The sequence below is a fragment of the Pogona vitticeps genome, chromosome 3 (genome assembly GCF_051106095.1).
Source record: "Pogona vitticeps strain Pit_001003342236 chromosome 3, PviZW2.1, whole genome shotgun sequence".
Classification (NCBI taxonomy): Eukaryota; Metazoa; Chordata; class Lepidosauria; order Squamata; family Agamidae; genus Pogona; species Pogona vitticeps.
In genome coordinates, this window is record NC_135785.1 from 7,266,772 (window position 1) to 7,287,347 (window position 20,576).

The 20,576-nt window shown below is 45.9% G+C and overlaps 1 protein-coding gene and 1 non-coding gene across 25 annotated transcripts in view; both read left to right on the forward strand.

Moving 5' to 3' along the window:
* EIF4G1 (eukaryotic translation initiation factor 4 gamma 1) overlaps nt 1-20,576 on the forward strand; it is an 87,848-nt gene that overhangs the window by 45,416 nt on the left and 21,856 nt on the right. For all 24 annotated transcript variants that reach the window (XM_072996276.2, XM_078389762.1, XM_078389768.1 and 21 more), the window contains 5 exons: nt 7,485-7,577; nt 10,291-10,357; nt 14,205-15,074; nt 16,389-16,543; nt 17,923-18,097. In XM_072996276.2, coding sequence (XP_072852377.2) covers nt 7,485-7,577; nt 10,291-10,357; nt 14,205-15,074; nt 16,389-16,543; nt 17,923-18,097 — 1,360 coding nt within the window. The remainder of the gene's footprint in view (nt 1-7,484; nt 7,578-10,290; nt 10,358-14,204; nt 15,075-16,388; nt 16,544-17,922; nt 18,098-20,576) is intronic.
* Nucleotides 18,708-18,784, forward strand: LOC140706278 (small nucleolar RNA SNORD66). Its single transcript, XR_012085918.1, has one exon. It is a non-coding gene; the product is annotated as a small nucleolar RNA SNORD66 (small nucleolar RNA).

Consider the following 20,576-nt stretch of genomic DNA (forward strand, 5'->3'; position numbering starts at 1 on the left):
ATTTAGCTGTCTTTACTTTCTCTTCTAAGAGGATTTTGAGAACTCCCCCCCCCCCAGCAGTTGATTCAGGAGCACAGCGTGATTTACTGACCTTTCAGCTGTTAAACATTGATCCTATTTTGGTGCTGGATCAGTTAGTTTTTACTCTTAACACTGGTAGCTTTGTAGCACCACAACTTTAAGAGGTGGCCTATTGGTTAAGAGAGTCAGACTTGGATGTAGGACACACTGAGTCTAGTTCTTACTGAACCATGAGCACCGTCTTTTAGTAGGAAGTCAGAGTATAAATGGACTGTGTAATAGATGCAAGAAACTGAGTGGGTGACGTTGGACCAGTTGTCTTGTTCAGGCTAACCTACTTTTCAGGTTTGTTGTGAGAACACAAGCGGAGGAAAGTCGTCAACATGACTAAATGTAGTTAATTGTAGTACAATAGGATGTTACTGGTAGGGCTGGGCCCAGGGTGAATCCCCACCCATGCCTCTTGTCAGCTGTGCTACGTGCTTCGGTAACCATATGCTCTCAGCAGTAAGACTGGAAATAGGGCTCGGTGTTGCTGACACCTTCTCTACTCCACCCTGCGCAGAACCTAGGAAGCGTAATGGGAGGGACAGGCAGTGCACATTTAAATAGACGTGGTTTCTCCTGATTCAGGAGTTGCATTTCTCTCTGCAGGGGAGAAGAAAGTATGAACTCTGGACCACCACTTGGGAGCATTCACAGCCCCTAGAACGCTAGGGATTCTGGAAGTTACTAAGCCTCGGAAAACATTTCTGCAGTCTGCCCCAAGCTAGAGTTTTATCTCCAGAAGAGTTCTGGTGCCTACTTATGTGCCGTCTCCCTAAAGAGACATTATGAGTAACCTATTAGTTGTTGCCACTAGCTGGGGGACCCGGCAGCCTGGTTATGCTGGCCTTTGAACTTTTTATAGTCACTAGGAGTGTGTCATGCAGGTGGGCCTCTGGGCAAGCTGTGGTTGCTGGCTGTTCTATATACATAAATGAAGTTGGCAGATAGGTAGGTCTTCCACCATCTCCCACACCCACATCTGTGCTTACACGTGCAGGGCAGTGGTGATCTTTGTTTGGGGTTGAGAAACACAGAACTCAGGAGCGGCATTTATTTCGGAACAGTTGTGCTGGAATAAGAGGGTTGATTTTGGACTGTTGGGAGGCAGTGGTCCGGTGTCTGTATTAGGCAGTTGTGTCCTTGCAAGGTTGGATGTATGTGATGTCTTTGATGCCTTTCAGCTGAGGTTAGACGGCAACCCACCCTTTAAATGGCTGGCAGCAGGAATGTGCTGTCACAGTTGGGAGGGAAGGCTCAGGAGGATGTTGTAGCTCTGTTTAGAAGTCAGTTTGGAGGCTGTGTGTCTCCTCTGAGAGCCAGTCATGACCTGTGCAGCAGACCTGTTTGTAGGAGCAGGTGCCTCATCAGAGAGGCACAAACGCACAGAGGAGGCGAGAAGTTCCTGCTTGTGCAGATGGCAATTGTGCTTCCCTGGCATTATGTTAATTACAGAAACAGATCCTTCCCGATTCCTATAATGAATGCTTTGGCCCCGATGTCTTGTGTAAGAATGCTCTTTTTGATGCGGTTTCATGTCAGCAGGTGCCCTGGCTAGCTCTGGGGTACTTGTAAAGTTTATTGCGGTTTTCATTGGGAAGATGCAGTGGTGGATAATAATTTGCCAAAAGAGAGTTCACCCACCAGAGCCACTCCTTGCTGACAGATTTTACAGTTGCTCTTCATTTATGAAAAACTGCAATTCCAACAGCACAGCCTCATGTCTGGAGTGCCCTTCTAACCTGTGAAACTCCGCCCTCCACTCTTGTGCAGCAACCAGAAGATGGCATGACTGTAAAATAAAATATCCCCTGAAAATAAACCCTAATGTGTTTTTTTGGAGCAAAAATTAATATAACACCCTGTCTTATTTTGGGGGGAAACATGGTATCTTCTATACTATATGGGATTTTTTCATCAGAAGTGTAGCCAGCCGAAACATAATTCTCATTGGAGTACGTTGTGATTAACTGGTGCCTTTTGATCTCCTTATGGATAGCTCAGTGGTTTGGGTCTCTCCCCGTGGGACCAGAGGCTGAGCGTTCGAGTCTCCACTGTACCTGCCTGACAGGGACTGGACTTGATGATCCATAGGGTCCTTTGTAGCTCTGCAGTTAGTTGGACAGGCAAATGGAAATGTGTTAGAAGAGACGTGATTTAATTTAAGGAACTCCATGCCACAGCATATCTTGAGAGCCATTAGCTTAGGTGGAATCCCCATGCTGGTGCCCTGCAAGTGTTTTGGGCTATAACCCCATTGTCCCCTGCCATCATGGGCTTCCGTGTACAGAAGTGACATAACTTTGAGTTATAATAAAATAAGAGGAGGCTGCTGCCATCTTCATGGGTTGCTTGTGGACTTCCCTAGGGCGTGGTATGTACAGTGGGGTCTCTACTTAAGAACGTCCCTACTTAAGAACAATCCAACTTAAGAACAGCTCCATTTGCTAAATGTTGCTTCTACTTGAGAACAGAAATCCAAGATAAGAACAGGAAAAAAAACCTTTCCTGCTCTTTTTTTAACCTTAGGTTATCTTAGGTTAAAAAAAAAATCTCCCCTAGTGGTAGAGTACGTATTAACCAGCTTTGCATTAGTTCCTATAGGAACGAATGCTTCAATGTACGAACGCACCTCTACATAACAAAAAAAACAGCCAGAACGGATTAATTGGTTTTCAGTCCATTCCTATGGGAAATTTTGCTTCAACTTAAGAATGTTTCAACTTAAGAACACCATTCCAAAACGGATTAAGTTCTTAAGTAGAGGTTCCACTGTAGTTTCTATGGACGGAAAAGAGCAGATACGGATTAAATGGTTTTCAATGCATTCCTATGGGAAATGCAGATTCAACATAAGAACTTTTCAACTTGAGAACCACCTTCCAATACGGATTAAGTTCTTAAGTAGAGACCCCACTGTATTGGGTTTCTGGAGCGGACAAGACTTCCATTGAAGTTAGAAAACACTTTTCATGCTCCACTTTCCTCTGGGTTTTCAAGTGGCTCTCACTTCATCATGACATGAGCAGGGCTGTGGTGCTTGATCAGACCAAAGCTGTGTCTGGGCTTCTCGTCATGGCCACCCAGAAGCCTCTGAATAGCCTGCAGCCAAGATGGGAGCTTTGTGTCTCTCTCACTTTGTTCTCCTCCAGAAACTGGTAACTCAGTACACCTAGGAGAGCTGTGATTTTGTTGTCCTCTACTGATGCCATTCGTAGTCATTTTACGCTATCACAGCGTTCATAGTTTGTTTGGCCAGTTCGTCTCTTGATGACTAGCCTTCTGGTGGTGAGCTTTTTCATACATAATAGCTGTGCCTGGTGTCCTAAGCTAGATACGTTCTCTGCCACCGAGCCACACTTATTGCTTTACCAGTTTGATTAAGCCTACCACCACTTCCTCGCTGACGGCATAGCCTTTTAGAATGCGCAGTGATCTTCCATGCCAGGATGAGGTGGTAGGGTAGGATCCGGGGAAACAGGCTTCTGATACTGGAGGTCATCTAATGCCGTGATGGCTACTAGTATTTTCCAATGTGATCCTTCTTCCAGAGGGATCACATTAAAGACAACTTAAGCTGTAAGATACTTAAGATATTTGGCGGAATGCCTCCTCCCACCAAGGTCTACCCGGATCACCCTAGCGGGTCAGGAGGTGAGGCTGAGGAGCTTGACGCCGAGAGAGGCCCGGAAGGAGAAGACACGAAACTGGGCCTTCTCGGCGGTGACTCCTCGCCTCTGGAACAATCTCCCTCCGGCGATTCATGCGGCCCCCACGCTGGGCACCTATAAAACCCAATTAAAAACATGGCTGTTTATTCAGGCCTTCCCTCCAGCCAACTCTTGATTTTTTCTTACTTTTCCTTTTTATTTTTACTGCTGTTCTTGTTTGATTATTATGTATTTGTCTATGTTTTATTATTTGATTTTATATTTGGAAGCCGCCTAGAGTGGTCCAGTGGGCCAGATAGGCGGGGTATAAATTAAACAAACAAACAAACAAACAAACAAACAAACAAACAAACAAATAAATAAATAAAGTGCTGGCTGGCAACTCTGGAATAGTTAACAACTGTCCAATGAAGTCTTGTTATCTTACAACAGTGCTGGATAAGCCTTTGAAGGGGGGAGTGAATGCTGTGGTTTTGGTGCAGCCTCATGGGAATGTTCTTCTGTAGACATTTATGCGGCAACTCTTAGGGGGGAACTATTGGAGCCTCATGGCTAAGAGTTGAGCTACAGCAGGCCCCCCCCCCATCGTGAATGGACTAGCTCCCCATCATCCCCAGCCAACATAGCCAGTGAACGGTTGTGTTGCAGCACATCTGGAAGTTGCTACATTGGGGAAAATCTCTGCTGTAACATAGGTTGTTCTTGATTCTAACTTCTCTGCTATGAGCTCTGCTATGAGCCTGGTTTCCTTTGCCCGTGGCAATCTTTGAAAACTGACAGTTCCCTTTGTATGGACTCAGCATGTGGATGCCACAGTTGAACATGCAGATACATTCATCATCATGTTACTGTGTTACTAGTGGCAACTTCCTAGACCTTGAGAATGGGAACATGCTTGTGGGTAATTATTTTCTTAAACTCAACTTTTGCTCAACTCAGTACCTCTCCACCGTATCCTTGTAAAAACTCCCAAGATGAGTCAACTGGAGAGAGAGAGGGTGCCAGACCTGAGGCCATCCAGTGATCTTCCTGGATCAGTGGGAATGAGAACCTCCCTATTATTAGTCCATTATTTGAATCATCAAACACCAGTAGAGAGAGCATAGGCTATGCTGTATAGGGGAGGCTGGCATGAGAGATGCAAGAGAGCATGTCTGCACATGGCATGGGTCAGAATGTGGTCCGTAACAGGATTGTTTGTTAAACAGAGCCAGTGGACGGCCTGTCTTCAGAATGGTGACATCATCCCCCTCCTTTTAGAGTGTGCCATTCTACCACGGGGGATGAGGGATATTCACTAGGTCACTACATTTCTCTTTCTCTCCTCCTTTAGATTGGGAACTAGGTATTAGTGTGCATAATGGTCTGATGAGAGTTTATGCAGTATATGTGGCCGAATGCAGTATCGGTGTACAGGCCACTTTATTGGAGGTCAATGAGCAAATGAGTTCTTTTCCCATGATGATGATGATGACAACTACAGATGCAGAGATTTGAGGTCTTGAACTACACCTCTAAGGCTTCTGAGGGATGTAGTCCAGAGAGACAAATCTGTGTGTCTTTAAATGTGTAATATTAACATAGAGAATGAAAAAAGGAGAGGGTTGAAGTAATAAGAGGTAGGTACGAGTAACTTCAGTCACTTTTGCCCAGGCTTCATATTTTGCTTGGAGGCAAGGCTTTGTTGGGAAAAAAAGTTTAAAAAAAAAGAGAAGAAAAAAGAAGAGCTTTGCAAGTCTACTTCCATATAAGCTCATTGGCTGGGGGAGAGGCAAGGCCAAAGCCTCTCTCGCCTCCCAGCGATGTGGATTTAGTCTGTGTCTGCACACAAGGGTGTTCCACGGGTAACTAGTAGTTTAACTTAAAGCTGTAAAGGCCACTGGTCTTATCGCCTGATCCTCCACCTGCAACCAGCGATTGTCATTTCTTATTGTGCTTGTCAGTTTTGTAACCCAGTAGAGGTATGTTTTAGATCAGTGTAAATATGAGTATGCTTCCTAGCTTTCTATTGATACCTAGGAATCTGTGTGGCTTTGTCTTGCACGAATCAGACCGCTGACCCTGCAAGTGCCATGTTGGCTACCTGCCATTGGCTGCCTGCCTGGGAGTGGCTGCTCAGCATCTGAGCCAGAGTTTTTGCAGCCTTTCCTTCCAAGCTGCTTTACGCATGCAGCACTTGTGCTCTGCCTCTGAGCTGTAGTACTTTCCTGGTCTCCTCCATGCAGAAGTACAGGCTGTGCCTTTGTGAGTAAAATCGGGACCATCTCGTAACAGGAAGAGAGAAGCTGTCTCTGAAAGACTCCTGAGAACATTGTGGCGCTATTCCACCTAGGACAGAGCTGACCAATGAGTGTGTGCATATCCGGGAGCATTGTGACATGGGTCAGGCCAGGCCAGAATGCATGGACTGTGTCCTATTAGGAATTTGAGAGGAAGAATGGCCTGTTAGAGAGAGGGAGCCCTCAAGAGGAGAAGAGCTTGGGTTGTCTTCCTTTCCAGGGCTCTGTTTTGCTTTCCCCTAGTTGCAGGATCTCTGCCTTTAGCTGCAAGCACTACTGGGGGAAGAGCTGCCCCAAGAAGGCTTCCCTTTGCTGACTCAGCAGTCAGGTCCAGCCCTGCCCAACAGAGCTTGCTTGTGACCTCATCGGTTGCTGCCAAGGCTCTGTCTCCCCCTTGGCTCCCTCCACCAGCCAGCCACCCACCCTGGGCGCTCAGGGCCAGGAGGAGGAGCCTGCTTCCTTCCTCCTGGCCTCAGCCCTGTGGTAGGGCGGGTGGGAGGGAGAACCTGGGAAGCGCGCACCCGGCATGGCAGCTGGCTTAAAGAAGCTTGGCCCTCTGTCATGGGTGGTGTGAAGTCCTTGCCAAACACGAGTTCTTGTCAGGTGAGTTTGGACCTCCACGTGGACTGCCGACAAGGTGGACAGAGTCAGTGTTTGGTCTCTGCCTTCAGACTTCCCTGCACCTCTGAGAGTTTTGGTGGATCTGTAACTTACAGAATTGGCCACAAGGTGGGATTTAGATAACTCCACAGTGGTTAAGTCTATTCGCAGGTGTATATTGCAATATCCTGAATGGAACCTTCATGTTCAGAGGCAAGTAGATCCCAGGTCCTGGAGGCAAATGTAGGATCTTCTTTCAGGATCTGTTTGTGACAGATGTCAGAAACAGGGTGTTGCAATTTTGTGGACTTTTTTTTGTTCACTGCGGCTGTCCAGTTTTTCCTTTGTTCAGCCTGCCTCTTGAGAGCCAGTTTGTTCTAGCGATTTAGAGTGTCAGGCCGTCTATGTATGCATCTCCACTGAGCCACAGAACCTGCGGGGATACTCCCGAGCCATTCAGTCTCTCTCAGCTGAATCCTTCCTCTGAGAAATGTCTTGAGGATGAAGGAGAAAGAGGGTGGTGCATAGAGGCTGCCTCGAGGAAGGTGTCCAGACTTGTCCAACTTGTCCAGATGAGCTGCAGACCCCTTATTCCTCTATGCTTGCCTCAAGGGAGGGCAGTGGAGAGCAGCAGGTATTCTTCAGCAGTCAGTAATGCCCGAGGCACCCTCCTTCTAGCCTAGTGCATCTCCCAAGGTGTCGGCTAACCATCAGGAATCCTGGGAGATGTAGTCAAAGCCATAAAAGGGCAGGATATTTGGAGGTGCTAGATAAAGGAAAGGGGAAACATATTCTTGCCAAAGATGGTTACATGCGGCGCCTCTTTTGTTTGCCTGTCTAACACTTTTCTTCTATGATCTTCTGCCAGATCCGAATACGAGATCCAAATCAAGGTGGCAAGGATATCACAGAGGAAATAATGTCTGGTGCTAGAACCTCTTCTACCCCTACTCCTCCGCAGGTAAGAGGGTGTTCTGTTTTCTCAGTTTTGTTCAGTGTTCCCTTGTGCTCTCTCTGATCACGCAATGCACACCCCTTCCTGACAGTTAAATAACAAGAGGAGGGTTGGGGTCAGGTCGCACATCTATTTCATTTGCATAGGAACAGTTGTGGCCTTTTCTTGGCGCTCACCCTGGAAGGAAGAATGAATGGGCGTTTTTTTTGCACAGCTTTTGCAATTCACTTGACGGGTATCAGCCAGAGGAGAAGTTGCCGTGACCTGAAAACAGCAACTGTCGTGTGTTGGGTTTTGGTAGCGTTTCTCTGTGCCATCGGAGGCCTTTGTATGCCAAGGACAAACCATGAATATTTGTCAGATGCGAATCACTCGCTGTGAATCACCCTTCATTCTTATGCCCTTGTGTATCTGATGCATCTTGAAATACTTGAGTCTGTCTTCAGGTGCTGCTCCTTTAGTTTTTTCATGTTAGATATAATCTCAATCCATATCAAGACCTTTGTAAAGTTTTTTTTTTTTGTTTTTTTGCTTGCTCAAATATTTGCGTTTGGCCTCTGCAACCCGGCTGTCCTACATTTAAAAATGGGAACTGGCTCTCCAGTCGATCCACTGTGTTACTTTGCAAATCTTTTCTGGAGAAGAACATGGACATTTCTTTTTTTGCCTGTATGGCAAATGGATTTGGTGAAATATGTGCTATATTTGGAGGAAGTGCTTGCTCTGCCCTTAGGTTTTTGTGAATCCTCACCTCAGAGGCGTCTGGGCCATGACTACATATTTGTTTGGAAATTGTGCCAGCAATGGGTTGGAGTTGACTTTAACAGAATACTTTGTTAAAGCTAGAGGACGTGATGTGGTATTGATGCTACAGAGCTAGGAATAAAGTCAGAATTTTTAGACCATAGATACCCTGATTCTCCATTTTGGGATTCTACCTACTGTATTTTTTGCACCATAAGACTCACTTTTTTCCCACAAAACAGGGGGGTGGAAAGTCTGTGCATCTTATGGAGCGAAGAAAACAGATTATATTTTCCTGTTTTCTTCTCCTAAAAAATCGGTGCGTCTTATGGAAAGGTGCGTCTTATAGAGCGAAAAATACGGTACTTTACGGACCTCTGGCCCACCAAGACCACACCTGAACCAAGTGCGGCCGTTGGTAGAAAGGCCAAAATTGCTACCTCCGCCCAGGCTTCCTGCACATAAAGAAAGCTCCTAGCTAGCACTGAGGAGGCTCAGCAGTGCTGAATATGTTGTTCATGTTCCCTGTTTTTTGAAATAGAGAAGCAATGCACCCAATACAGTGAAATCTGACCCCTAAACCATAAAGTAGTACATGGGATCTTGCCAGAAAAGGGCATTTTTTTAAAAAAAAAAAAAATCAGCCTCCTCCTCCAAGCTCTTTGATAAAGGTTTGGAAAAATTAAAGTTCTTAAGAAGATAGTGCAGATCAAACCCAAATATAGTCTGATGAGTATCCATGGTGACAGGGAATGTTGTAGTGAATGTACACGAAGTGAAAGGATTTTGCTACGTACACATTTCCATTGCCGATGCAGTTGTATCTTTCCCAACAGGCAGCCTAAGAGAGTCCAGTTGTGTTAGCTTACTCCATCCTCTCTTTTATTTGGCGGTAGAGTCTTGTGAGGTCACATTGAGATCCAGATGTGTTGAGGGAGCTTCACAAGGCATAGCACAGACCTGGTGGGAAACCTTCGCCCTCCGATATTGCTCTTTTCTGAATCTCTTCAAAAACAGAGCCGTGACAGCGAGCCACTGCACCGCTTCTGTACACTATTCAGAGCTTTTAGAATTCTTGGCTGAACTCATGTTGTAAATTTAAATGTGCGTGATGGGTGGCATCATCTGTTGATGGACCTCTTTAATTTGATTAAATTAAAAACTTCCTAAACCCCTCCCCAACCCCTTCTTTCAGGTTCCCAAGGCACCCTAGAGATCCCTTTTGCCCTTTTTGGGATGTCTTTGGGAGTGTTGGGATGATGGGGCAGCGTTTCATATCAGAAAATCACCAGCAGCAATCTCGTAGCAATTTTCTAGTATTAAAGACCCGAGGCTCTCAAAGGGTATCCCAAAGGAGCCTTGGAACATGAAGAGTGGGGACAGGAGATTTGTAATTTCATTAAATTAAAAAGATCCATCACTGGGTGATGACATCATCAGTTTTGTATGGCATCCATTTATGACAACATGATTTCAGCCATAGAATAATAAATTGACCCATTTAGTCCAGCATCCTTCCAGTGAGGAACATCTATAGCTGAAGCCTCCTTTACAGATGTTTTGTCACCAGCAAAGAAGAGTCCAGAACATCCAATCTGCTCCAGAACCAAACAGCCCATACTTTTAGGAAGTTCTTAACATTTAGTTTTAACCTCCTCTCTTATAATTTTAATACAGAAGTAAGGGCCCTTCTCTTTGGAGCTGCAGGGGGAAAAAACACCTCCCTCTGTTTTTCATGTGCTGGCTCTTTAGATGGCTGTAGAAACACTTCTCAGCCTCCTCTTATCCAGACTAAAGAGACCCAGGTCCCTCAACAGTTTGGGGCTTGGTGAGCCTGCTTGTGGGTCTTATAGCGGCAACCAAAACAGTGAGTAATATTTTGCAGATGCATAGAGAGGATGGGAGAGACACACACACACAAACCACGCTCATCTGCTCTTCTTTACTCCTCCTCTCTCTCTCTCTCCTTTTACAGGCTGGAAGCGGTCCAGAGCCACAGGCCAACGGAGAGACGCCCCACGTAGCTGTGATTGTCCGGCCAGGTATGACAGCTAGTAAAGACTTGGCTATCAGATGCAACGGGAGCTGGAATTGTGGTTTCTTTTCCTTTCTGTTCAGCTGACGGAGTACCAGAGAGAGGGGCTGAGGGTCTTTGAGGTTGATTTTGATTGCTTACACCATCACGCCCACTGTGTGTTACCAAAAGGGGATCTGGTGTCTCACCCTATTACTTGTGGCTTTTTGGGAGGATGAGTGTGCATTTGCACTTACTTCTCCACAAAAGGGGGAAGAGTTTCCCCACAAACACTTGAGATCCTCAACCTGGGAAGAACTAGCCACGTTAGTTTGTGGAGGCATATCTGACAAAGAAAATGAGACTACAAAAGCAAAAGGCAAAAACACTGAGGGACCTTAACGTCGATTTACAATGTTTTAATGTGAGATTTCATGGAACAAGTCTACTTCCTCAGACATGTAAGATACATATCCTTGTATTGTCCTTATAATTGTGTGGTTGAACCGGAATAGAACAGTGGGCATCAAATATGAGCTCACATCTGTTGTTATCACTGGGTGGTTATCCATTGACAGATGATGCAGGGTAACCAGATGTGTGCAATGTACTGAGCAGTTTTATTTCTTCATAGGTAGTTAGAACCCCTTTTTTATTTCGGCATATGGTTTTGTTGCCTGGCTGGATTTGAAGCCAAATGTCATTTTTATTTGAAGTCAGCATTGCAGAAAAACTGAGCTTAAAAAGTGCAACTTCAGTTCTTGCCACATGGCTTCAGAAATGGTGACTGTGCATGTACTCTTGACTGCTGGTTCTTTCAGAACCTCTCTGTTTTTGCCAGTGTTCATTCTGTTTATAAGATGGAATTGTTGACAATCTTAACAATTCACACAGCATTGGGTTCCCCACTTCTAGAATGGGCTCAGCCAGTGGAACTCGGTCCTGCTCTGGTCTTTATCCAGATTAAGCCCATGGCACCTGCAATACATCTAGCAGAATATACTGTTTTGCAGTTTAATAACAACAACAACAATAATGTGCTGTCAAATCAATTCTGACTTATCGAGACCCTTTTCCAGGTAGAGAAAATGTAAAAGTTGCTTCCCATTCCCTTTTTCAAGGGGGGGGGGGGTCCCTTGGACTTTGCAGCTTGCCCAAGGCCACACAGGCTGGCTTTACTTGCAGGACGCACATTAAGGAATTCAGTTCTCAACTTGCGGCTCCATAGCCAGATACTTAAACCACTGAACTATCCAGCCAGCTTTGCAATTTAAATTAAGCCCATAAAAAGTTGTTTTACTGAAGAGTAGTTTGTCCAGATTAGAATTGTTCAATGACGGAAACCTTAAGGCCAGTGAGTCTCCCCATTCTGCATTCTGAGTTGTTAAGTAGTGTCTCAAGCATTGTTCTGTTTGATGGGAAAAGGAACCAGCTAAAACATCTTAGTTAATTAATCTGTTGAAGACTTGAGACCTTGCAGTACAGTTCTTTGTGTTTTGAATTTGTTTTGCTTCTGGCGTGGTGGTAGGGTTTTAAAAAGAGAAACATGTTGAAGGATGATCCTCTCCTTCTATGGAAAGCTGTGTTAAGTCTCTTGTCTTAAAACTCCCTTCAGCAGCTCAAAAAGCAGCTCATACTGTGATTTTGGTACTATACATCCACTGAGCAGGAACAGTCCAGCTCTGTGACGTTTTCTGTTCTGACCACTGGGAGGCAGAGCCTTTCAGGCAAACAGTATGCAAGCATCTAGTAAGAAATTCATCTCCTACGGTTTTAAGGGAAGGTCCAAGGTCTTGCTGCATCTCACGTCTGCTTTTCAGCTGCAACATTTAAAGGGAAGTTATCTTGCTTTGGCTTGTTCCCTGAACAAAGGCAGATCAGAGGCTGGAAAGATTACTTGCTCCTGTGCCAAACTTTTTCAATTTGAGGCTTCCTTAATAGATCCCTGGGCTGTCATTTACTCTCCAGATAAACTCATCAGGTCAACTCAGCATTAGCTTTCCACCCTCTCCAGTCATCTTCAGTCATGAACCCGTGCAATAGTTACCTGTGAGAGCGAACGGCGTTTGTGTTGTGGCCCAGTGCGGCAGTTCTCAGGGCCAAGGGCTTTAGCTTCCTAGCTAGCCGTGTGGCTTTGATCAATGAAGTATCCTGTAGATCACAGCTTCCATTTTATTGGCTCATTCAACCATGTCAGAAGTCACATTGGTGCCAGTGGCACAGGGATTAGGTGAGCGGCAAAAACAACAATATAATAATAGTCCAGCTCTTTCACCAGACGTGTACAATCTGATATAGTAGCTTCACATCATGGCAATCTGTATCAGGATGGAATATCACACCCAAGATTGACGTGTGAGTCTGGGGGAAAATTAAGTCTTGCCATTCTTACTAACATAATAAATGAAAGGCTTCCGTTATATATTGGGAAAAAAATCATCTTGGGAGTTTGGCTGTTTAAATAATCTGATCTGGTGAGATAATTTTTTCCATTCGGGCAGTATGCCATATTCTGATTCTCCATACGTGTAAAGCTAAAAGTACAAATTCCATTCCAGTTTACAGCCTTTCCAGACATATTCGCATAGAGAAAAAGTCAAAATCGTTTGTGAATTAGCTGTTCGCTAGAGCCGAAAAATAAGGACAGAAGTGCTGGATCTGGTGACCTTATAATTTTTCCTCCTGTGATTAATTCTGTTCTTGTAAAAACTCTGGAGCAGAGCAGCTGGATTGGGAGGCATGGCCACCCCGTATGAAAATATGCACCAATATTCTCTTGACTTCTCCAGCAGGTTGAACTTGTTTCTTTATTGATATAACTCAAACAAACTGGTGTACCATACCACCTGTGCAGAAGCCTGTACTAGAATGCTTCTTACATTTGGACGAGATAGATCTGAAAGAAGCTTTGTTCCATACAGCTCGCCATGTTTCATCAGATATGGTCATCCCCAGACCATATTGGTACCTAATTTTACAGCCAAAGTGGGAGTCACTTAGTATTTCATATAATTTAGAAGCCAGATCCTATTGGCTATTTTCAGAGTTTAATAGCAATATTTCAAATGCAGTTAATTGCCTAGTGGCCTGTACTTTCACTACTTGAAAGGGAGAAAAATGAACAACCTGCAGTTTTTGAAACCACATCCTTGCCCTTAAATTAAGATCTGGGGTTAGAATTAGAACAGGAGTGGCAGCTGGAAGGACGATAGTGGGCAGAAAAAAAAAAAAGAAAAGGCATGTGTGCTTCTGTTAAATTTTTAACATTACATTTGTATCTTATATTTTCATAAAATATTCCCATTAGATGTACTATGATTAACATTAGTGGGCTATGGGAATTGAAGGAAGCAGGCTTAAAGGCAATAAGAGAGGTAAAGTTGGAAGTCTTCTGTACCTGGACTCCACTTTAACCCCATTGTCTGCAACATGTGGTCAGTTCCTGAATTTGTCAGTGTGTCTTCCCCCTCTTTCGCTTTATTTGGGAAAAAGATCCTAGAAAAAAAAAAAGATTATTGTTTTTGTTCACCCTCCTCCTTTTGACTGGCTTATCTAGGTCTGTGTTTAAAAAGAGACCTGAATCTAGAAAGCTTGCTGATTTTTATTGGTCGTCTGTGATCTGAGCACCTTGATGTAGCATCTGTATGGGGACATCCCGTTCTGCCTTCCAGATGCTTTTGGACTTAAAAAAATCCCCCATCCATCTGTAGAGTTTACCTGTGCTGGGTAGAGCTGGAGGGAGCTGGAGGCTGAAGATATCTGGAGGACAAGCCTTTCCTTTAAAGTTTCCGAGGCTCTTCTTCTTTGAGGTGGATGAGAAAGGCAAGCCGTCTGTTCTAACGCACTAAACGTCTCTTGTCTACCTTTCCCCGCAGACGATCGTCCGAAGCCTGGCCCAGGAGCAGGTAAACCGGTTTCCTCAGAGACTAGTAAATCGGCCTCCCCTTCTCCCCCGCCGCCCCTCATAGCCGAGGCAGAGCCTGCGCTGCCCGCCGCCGTGCCGCTGGTGCGTGCAGAAAGCCCCATCACAGTGGACACTACAGAAGAGCCCCCCGAGGCCCCCGCAGACATCCTCGAGCCCGTGAGCGCCACCACTACAGTGCCAGGGGGTCCTCTCCTCCCTCCGGAAGCCCCTGTCTTGGACACAGACACTCGGGAGGAAGTTGCTGCTAGCCCAATTTTGGAGGTCCCTTCCCAGCCGGAAACGGCCATGGAGGAAGAAGAGGAGGAGGAGGTACCGGTGGAAAAAATGACTACCCCGCTGGAGGCTTCTCCGCCCGAGGAGGAGGAGGAGGAGGAGGAGGAGCTTCCTGTTGCCCCACCAGCTGCTCCCCCGACCCCACCACCTCTAGAGGAGGCTTCCAAGACCGTTGTGGTGGAATCCAATGGCGTGCCGGAGGAGGACATGCCAGAGACCACCCCGGAGACCAGCCCCCCGTGCCCGCCGGATTCTGCCGTGGAGTCTCCCATTGTGCAGCCGGAGGAGCTGGCTGCACCTGACGAGCCGGAGGGCGAGGTCGAAGAGCCCAAGGAGCAGCCCGAATCGGACGTCAGCCCCATCTCGGAGCCGGAGGAGGTGAAGGCTGAGGAATCGGTGGCCCCGCCGGTCCCTGCTCCTCCTGCGGAAGAGGAAGAGGAGGAGCCGGATCAGGAGGAAGAGGAAGAGGAGGAGCCGGTTGAGGTGCCAGAGCAGAGTGCCCAACCAGCAGCTGCGCCCATGGAGACTGTGGAGATGACCACACAAGGTGAGTGCCAGGAAGTGAAGCGAAGGAAGCTCTGCAAACATTTTAACTTGGCCGTTGAAGGCAGAGGTGAGCAAAGTGGAACAGCCCTTCACATACAGTGGGACCGTAGCTCTCCTGGACACGTTGCAGTCTAACAACGTGTAGAAGGGCTGCGTTTGCCCCATGGCTCCTTCAAGAGGCCAGGGATGGGTTGCGTTCCTTGTGGGCAATCTTCTTCAGCTATTTATACGACAGATTTAACAGAAAAACTGGGTTAAAGTCCAGCTCCCTGTAGCATTTTCTATTTATGCCTTCAGAAGGTATTGAAAAACATTCAGTGGTTCTGCTGATGGCTTCTTAAAATGTATTTAGACAATGTGAAGAGGCTTAGTCCAGTGGGAGATAGACTGTTAATCTGCTTTTTATTTTTGAAAAGCAGTGCATGCCCCCTTCTGGAAGGGCATCAGACCCCTGAGTACTTTTCTCCGCTTTGAATCTGTGGGGAAGAGCAAAGGTCTATGAGTTCCCGATGTGGAGGAAGGCTCATGTACCCCACGAAGCCACAGTCGCCAGGGTATTAAGAATCTTCCGTTGTTGGTGACATTTTGGTTCTTTTCCACCTTTGTTCTTCTCCTGTCTTCTGTTATGGTGACCTTGTGAATTGATGATCTCTGGAAGGTTCTGGTAGTAACAGCCCTCTCAGGTCTTGTGCATCAAAGGTGCCTCCCTTCCCTGACTCCACGGAATCCTGTTATTTCTGAATTGTTAAGATTCCTTTCTATGTTAAGTTCTAGGCACCAGTTCTTTTCAGGGAGGTAATGGCGTACATTAGTGTCACTGATGTGAACACTTCATGTGTTAACCCTATCAGTTCTACTCATTCTGTGTTAAATTAATGGAGCAGGGCCCTTTCACCCCACCCCACCCGTAGCAAATGTTGGCTATTGTTTCTCTTCAGGCAGGCTTTTCCTTTAAATGACTGGATGAACAAGGGGATTTTTTTTTAAAAAAGGGATAATTGTATTCTGTTGTTTTACTTGAGTTTTTAATATTGCTCTTTTTAAGAAGTCTTCATATGATGTTTGTTTTATTTTTTTAAATGTAATAATGTATTAGTTTAGCTTTTAGTTTTGTTCCTTTTAATACTGTAAGCTGTCTTGGATCTTTTAAGAGAAAGGTGGCATATAAGTAGTATGGATGGATGGATTGGATGGATGGATGAATGAATGAATGAATGAATGAATGAATGAATGAATGAATGAATGTTCATTGAGCAGGGGCTACTCTATTGTAAATCTGAGTTCAACCTTCCCTGCTTACTCTTTGTGACTGTAGCGGCTGTATCAGTGCCAAAGAAGAAGCGGAAGTTGAAAAACCTGAACAAGAAGGAAGCTGGAGACGTGTTGGACGCATTCAAAGAGGGGGCAGCCCCCACTTGTACGAGGAAACGGGACCCGAAGGTTCATCCCTCGCCAGCAGAGAGTGACAAGGTCTTCCTAATTGCCTAATGAGTATTGCTGCCCCCAGAGTTGTCAGAAATCAGAATGAGAGACTATGCCTCAAGATGCAGAAAATGAAAGTCGTCTTTATTCTGGTTTTTAAATGCTCAGCGTGTTTCAGTGCACAGCCTTCTTCAGGAAGGGCATCAGGAGTTGAAACTTCACCAGCTTCATTTGGTCTGTGCCAGCTCCAAATACTCAGAATTACAGGACTGTATGCCGAAACACGCTTGAGCATTTTAAAACTAGAAGAAAGATTAATTTCATTTTCTACATCCCCGAGACCTGGCCTCTCATTCTAATTTCTGATATCATCTGATGGACCAGTTCCTTGTGTTTCTGCCTCTCGGGTTGCCCATAAAACCAGCTCTTCATAGGGAGCTGCCCCGAAACATGCAGATAACCCCACACAGCAAGCATGCCGAAATCTTGCATGCAACTTTCAGCATGGATGGGAACGTTTTCCCACTAATGGGAACGTACCAAAACTACCAGTCTTTGGTAGTCCAGTTTGGTTTCTGGAGAGACTCGGAACATGATCACTTAGAGCAGTGGCTCCCAGTCATGGACTGCAACTCCCAGAATCTCCAGCCAGTACAGCCTTGGTGAAGGCTTCTGGGAATTGCAGTCCAAGAATACCTGGGTGATCCAAGCTTGGGAACTACTGACCTGTAGGATTACTAGGGCAGCACCCTGGCCTGGCTGACAGTGGTATTGGCATGGCTTGCATGCCCACGGAGAGGGCTCTGTGTGCCAGCTGTGGCACGCGTGCCATAGGTTCGCCATTGGTATTATAAGCCATTGGTTCATCTACCCCCATTATTGTTAACTCTAACCAGCAGCGATTCTTTATTTGCCCTTTCTGGAGATCCTTGGTGATTTCTTACCCAAATACATACCGCGCCTGACCCTGCTTAGCTTCCAGAATTATCCTACGGGGTATGAAGGTTGTGCTTTGTTTGTGTCCACCCCATGGTAGATCATGACTTAAGTTGAGAAATAGCCTTGGGGAAGGAGTGATGGGGAGGGGGGTAAGTTCCTTGTTACCATACGGACAGAACACCTTTAGTGCTTGAAGCGGCAGGACGTGTAACAATGGGTTCAAGCAATAGGAAGCCAGATTTAGGCTGGAGATCAGGACTAACTTATTAACTGTTAGAGCAGTACGAAAATGGACTAACGCGTCACTGGACTCGATGGTCTTCTAGGCCCCTTCCAACTCAAAACATTCTATGACTCTTTCTCCATGGGCATGTCTACTTGGTCGTGTTTTGTTCAGCCGTTCTGGTCCTTGCTGTTCTGGGCGGTTGTGGGACTGTGTGTTGATAGGGTCTTGATGGGCTGTCTTCCTGCTCCCTGTTCTCTCTCAGGTCAGTGAGGGAGGCTCTGAGACCGAGAACAATCCCCCTGTGCCAGCCCCAGAGCCAGAGGAGCCGGCGCCCGCTCGCTCCCAGGAGGAGCCAGAAGAAACATGGGAAGAAAAGGAGGACAAGCTAGATCCCGAGAAGGTCAAGCAGGCGGATCAGAAGTACCGCTATAAGGAAGGTGAGTCGAGTGGAAGGGTGGGGATCCCTGTCCTTTTTTTAATGGCTCCCCTTGGAGAGCAGGTGAGCGACTGTTGCCATCTGTTTTGGCAGGAGCCCTGCCCATCAGCTCTATTGTGGCTAGAAAAGTCAAACATAGCCTCTCGGGGTTTTCTTTTATAAATGTTTTTCAATGAAAACCATTTTACTATTAACAGAAACCCATTGTAGCAAACTTTATCTTTAAAAAAAATTAATTAGCCATTTCACCTCTTTGGCCATGGTCCTACACTTTAAAGCAAAGCCAAAAAGCAAAGGGTGCTGCTTGTATACCATCCTATAGTGCTTAAAGCACCCTCTGAGCAGTTTTAAATTTTAATGACTCGGGCTACACGTCTCCCCCCCTTCCCCCTGGTTCTCAGTTTACCAACTTCAGAAGGATAGAAGGCTGAGTCAACCTTGAGCCTGCTGCCTGAGCGCAACGGGATCAAGCTCACGTCATGAGCAGAGTCTTGGCTGCAGTACTGCAGTTTAACCGCTGTGCCACAAGGCAGTGCAGCCCTAGAGCTGCTGACAACTCTGAAAAATAGCCCTTGTATCTGCTGAGAGCATCCGCTGCAGCTGTGTTGAGTCTTCTGTGATGACCTCCCTTTTGAGCCATCGTGTCTGGGCCACTGACCTACTATGATGGAGCTGAGGATCTGAGCAGACTTAACCTGCATCTCTGGACTGTTTCACTCAATTCACAGGAGCTTCCGTGGCTGCAGCCATTTTATTTTGTTTTGCTTGGTGTTGGAAGAACAAGGAAAAGCAGAGAGCAAGCATATTGAAACTACAGCAGCTTGTACGTTGCCTTTTAATCTTGGACAAGGAAAGTCTTGACTTATAAAGCAGGTGAAGTGGCTAGGAATCCCAGCTTGCACAGTGAGCAACACACTACCTTTCTGTTGCAACCAGAGGCTCTCGCAGTCACAAAGGCTTTTTTTTTTTTTTTTTTTTTTTTTTTTGGCAATGTGCAATATCATTAAGAGATTAGTATTGCAACGCCTTCCCTGATTTACACAGCTGACTGGGAGGAAGGTATTGCGACCAGTGTTTTAAAAGAACGGCTGATAAAAGCTCCTGCGTTTTTTTAAAAAATAGTGTGACATCTCCACTGCCGTATGTTAATTGCTTTACCCCTGTGTTTGCTACGTGCTTTACAGAAGCACGGCACTCCCCACTCAGGGATTTATCCATTGACATCAGATAGACAAGATGGATTTGAAAGACTGAGATGTGTGATTACAAGAGTTAGATAGCTAAGGATCAAGTATGAAGGTGCATTTGCCGAGCACCAGGAGAAGATGGGAACGGGACAGTTTCCTCTGTGGTGGAAAGTTCACTGTTCTCCAGCTGTCGGCTTTCCAGTGTTGAAACTGGGGAGGGGTCCAGGCATCCTCCCTGGTGTGTTGTCATAGCATCTGCAATATACTTTAGTTCTGAGGCCCTCCAAAGTACATGGCGGATGCTATGACAACACACCTGCCTCATCCTCTTATCTCCCAGGTGAGAGAAGAGGGCTACAAGGAGCATCTGCCATAATCAGTGCTGGATTTACATCCAGGCTAGATAAACAATCGCTTCCATTTCCATTTGGTATGAGGGGCCTCTGGATAGTCCACCATCCATTTCACGTTTGAAGTACAGTGATGCCTTGACTTAACAAACTTAATCTGTTCCAGAAGATGGTTGTAACTCGAAATGATCACAAGTCGAAACACCATTTCCCATTGAAATGCAATTAATCCGTTCCGGCCATTTTTGGTCGTATCTCAAAGCGCCGGTCACAAGTTTAAGCACAAAAAGAGAGGATAGAGAAAGAGAAAAGACAATTGGGGGAAGAGACTTTGGAGTCTAAAACACATTTTAAACCCAACACCTTTTAAAACAAGAGGTCACAGTACACAAACCCTACGAGCCACAGAATAAAAAAAAACCACACACATTCTAGCAGGGACTAAAAGTGCTACAACTACACACTGCAAGACCCATCACAACACAGAAACATAACCCCCCGCCCCAGCCCAAACCCATGCTGCAAAACCTTGTTTTGGCATTTTAAAAAGCAGAATGCAGTACCAGGCAGTCCGAAGTCTCTCTCCGAACCCACACTCTCTAACCGCAGGGGTGAAAGAGCTACAGAGAAGCAGCCTCTTCACTGAAAGCAGTTCAAATTCCCCCCTTCCTCCGCCTCCCCCCCTTCATAACTCGAAGCACTGGTCACAAATAGAAGCAAAATGTTGTGGCCGGAGCTGGTTGTAACTTGAATTGGTCGTAAGTTTGGACGTTCATAAGTTGAGGCACCACTGTAATCATTAGAACAGTGCACATTTTTATAGAAATTTTCAGAGTCCCTTAAACCTAGGGGTTCAGCATGTCCTGCGTCTGTCCCCGACTTCGATGCAGTGCAAGACGAGGAAGGAAGAAGATCTTTCCTCTGGAGGGAGCCGCACGGCCGC